Below are 3,436 nucleotides of genomic sequence, written 5' to 3'. Positions count from 1 at the left end.
ATATATGTGTGTGTATATATATATATGTATATAAATTGCTGTTCTGTTTTTGTATGACTGAGTGTTGTTATTGTGTTAGAGTAAATATCATGAATAAATTTGTCATTAAACATAATCCAAGTTGAAGTGTTACGTCATTTTCAGTCCCTTTTGGCATCTGCATTTGGCATCAGGCCAAACTGACAAAGACCTGCAGAGTAATGTCGTGTTTTAATTCCACAGCAGAGAAAGCCGTGTGGTCTCTGTAAGTAGGTCTAGGGGAAAACATCGGTACTGATATCGGTTATCGGCCAAATAAATTTCAACATATCGGACATCGGCCAAAAATCCAATATCGTGCATCCCTATTAAAAACCTTTGTAAAATCTGAGTTTCACGTAAATCAGTTAGCTAAACTAAAACAAACGTTCGTAGCTAAACTAAACCACTAGAGAACAAGGTTAAACTGTTCCAGGTGAGTTGTTTCGTTAGTCTCGTTTTTCAGAGCAGGGGAAAGAAAATTCAAATTAAACATATAAAACAGTCAGAAAATGAAAAGCATTCAAGTTCATGGATGACGTGAACTTTTTCGTGAAATGTTGGCCGACGCTAACGCCACCATTAAACTCCTAAAAACAGCCTTTTGGTTTGAGTCGCCCTGTTTGTGACAGTTAGACGCTAACACTGTTTATGTTGTTTTTCTATGTACAGGAAATAAAAGGAGAACGTACCAAGACACGATAGAGTTTATGCTAGCTTAATAAAATTCAGTAACAATCTGTTCCCAAAATATTTTCTGCTGGAAATGTTACAAATGATTCTGTTTCGACACGTCAATATTAACACTGAGAACAACGAGGCTGTGGACGTTTCATGCTGACCTTGACGTCTGAACCTTTCATACTCCAAGTGCTTCACCGTTACCGTCCCTCAAACTCCGTCAACGTGGGCTTTTAACGACTCGGTTATTAAAATAAACAATAAGCCGACAGTTGAGGAGCAGTAAATTCTTATCGTGTTCGTGGAGAAACGTGGTTTGAGCAGCGTTCCCGTTCACATTGTGGGGTTTGGACCTCAGCTTCAGCCAACGCTCAAACGTTGAAATCGTTTTTTATTTTTCATGTTTCGATGTAAATCACACCAAGAACTTTAACTAAAACTAAAAATGTAAACACTTCCAGACACATTTCATCTTCCAAGCAGCATTTTCTTTCTTTTTTTTTGTACAAATCAGAAGAACTAAGGTGACTGAGTGGAACAAGTATTGGCACTTTCTTCAAAACTATCTTCTTTAAATACTTTGAAGGTTTTTTATATACTGATAAACTTTATTTAGTCATCCAGTTGTATTTCTATTATTTCCAAAGATTTATTTCCATAATTTCCTCTCTTTGTTTCCAGTGTTCTGAGAAATTCAACTGACCACCGTGGCAGTTCAGGCAGCTCGGGCTGCTCCGTGTAAACTCACATTTTGTTTTAATTTCTCTTAAGAGGCAGATTTTGTTTGATTTTCTGAATCTGCCGGTACTCAGCTCTGGCAGTCAAGCTCCCTTTGAAAGAAAATCCAACCCAGGACCTGCTTTCCTTTACGCCTCCCCCAGAATCCAAATAAAACCGTGTTTTGGCCGTTTTGTGTTTCTGAACCTAAACCAGCAGGGACAACCCCGAGCCTGTCTGGCTCCTCGTCCTCCTACACAAGTCCATGGAAAAATGATGTAAACGGTTATTCTTAGACCTTTGCCTCATGATGTTTTTTCTTTCTGCACGTAGGCGCTGTCTGCAGCCTCCTGCGGGTTCTGGACCGGATCCTGGGCGCTGGTTCTCTGCTGCTCTTTGAGGCGCAGATGTCGCGGTTTGACGGGCATCGCCACCGCCAGGAGGATGCAGATGATGTGGAGGCTGAAGTACCACGACCTGCAGAGAACGGGAAGGACACGTCCGAGACTGAGTCCGCAACGAGTGGTTCTGACAAACGTGGAGCTCTAAATACACACATGAAGTCAGGAGCTGGATCTGGAACATCTGCATATAAACTACCAGTGGTTCCCAATACTGGTCCCTGAGGAACACCATCCTGCAGTTGTTCTTCTGCTCCCACACACCTGATCTGAATGGAAGGTGATTAACGGGTTTCTGCAGAACTTGATGAAGTAATGAAATCATGGATCAGGCGTGTCGGAGCAGAGAAACAACTAAAACATGCAGGATGGTGTTCCTCAGGGACCACGGTTGGGAACCAGCTAAACAAAATGCTCTACAACACTCAGCGACCAGGGGCGCCTCCAGAAAGTTTTTCATGGGGTGTGGGGGTATGTGGGGGCCACTGGAAATCCTGGGGTGGCACACAAAACTCAAAAGCCAAAACAGAATTTCAGGAAATTTGTTATGTCGTTTAAAGATTATTCAAAAATTACAACAATACGGTAGTTTGGGAACCACCTCGTGATATGCATCACATGGTCACTACCCAACTTATCTAAGTTGTCTTCTCTTAAATTTGTATTTATATACATAAAAAAGGCATGAAACCTCTTGAGACCCTGCTTCCTGATGTTGAGGATGTTAGATGTCCTTCTTCAGGGGGACAAGATTTAAATTTTTAGGTTTAGTTTTAAATAAAATATGTATTTGCACCATATTTTAGCGGCGCCCCATCAGCCACTGCATTCACTTAATGGACTGGTACAACTTTCCTACTAAGGGTCACGTCCTGCTGACTGAATTTGTATTATGTCAAGATAAGCCAAAGTCAGCTGCCAGGAGAAGGAGACGCTCTCTATCTAAGGGGTGTGTCTACGCTCCTGCTCTCACCTACGGTCACAAACTTTAGGTTATGACCACGAGAACAAGATGGCGGATACAAGTGGTCCAAATGAGTTTTCTCTGCGGGGTAGCTGGAGAGACGTGAAGTAGAGCCGCTGCTCCTCCACCTCCAGAGGAGCCAGTTGAGGTGGTTCAGACTTCTGGTAAGGATGCTCCCTGGACACCTCCCTAGGGAGGTGCTCTGGACATGACCAACAGGGAGGAGACCCCAGGAAGACCTGACTTCAAGACTTAACCCTGACAATCACAAGGTTAACCTCTGTCACATTTAACTGGACGATTACAAAGATGTTCAGAGTTGGACGTGACTGAATAATGAAGGTGATGTTGAGTAGAATGACGCGAGTTAACGACTGACCTGTAAAACTTTAAAGATGGCCCCACGGACAGCAGGATGAAAGGAACCACCGTGTAACAGATGGCGATCTGAGTGGCCGCCCACGTGATGACATCATAGACCAGTTTGTAGGTCGTAGACCGGAGGAAGTACGGCCGAACTTTGTGTCTGACCTGAACGGACAAAATATCTATTGTTATCCATCCATCCAACCAACCAACCAACCAACTGACCAACCAACCATTCATCCATCCATCCATCCATCCAACCATCCATCCAACCAACCAACCAACCAAC

The 3,436-nt window shown here is 43.1% G+C and overlaps 1 protein-coding gene across 1 annotated transcript in view; it reads right to left on the bottom strand.

The window, feature by feature from the left end:
* Nucleotides 1-1,343: 1,343 nt before the first annotated feature.
* The window catches only part of mboat2b (membrane bound O-acyltransferase domain containing 2b), a 10,352-nt gene continuing 8,259 nt past the window's right edge, over nt 1,344-3,436 (bottom strand). The window contains exons 12-13 of the mRNA XM_037686003.1: nt 3,161-3,312; nt 1,344-1,893 (exon numbers count right to left, since the gene is read on the bottom strand). Coding sequence (XP_037541931.1) covers nt 1,722-1,893; nt 3,161-3,312 — 324 coding nt within the window. The 3' untranslated portion in view covers nt 1,344-1,721. The remainder of the gene's footprint in view (nt 1,894-3,160; nt 3,313-3,436) is intronic.

This window comes from Nematolebias whitei, chromosome 12 (genome assembly GCF_014905685.2).
Source record: "Nematolebias whitei isolate Nwh7 chromosome 12, NemWhi1, whole genome shotgun sequence".
In the NCBI taxonomy this organism is placed as follows: domain Eukaryota; kingdom Metazoa; phylum Chordata; class Actinopteri; order Cyprinodontiformes; family Rivulidae; genus Nematolebias; species Nematolebias whitei.
This window is presented reverse-complemented; position numbering and strand designations above follow the sequence as displayed.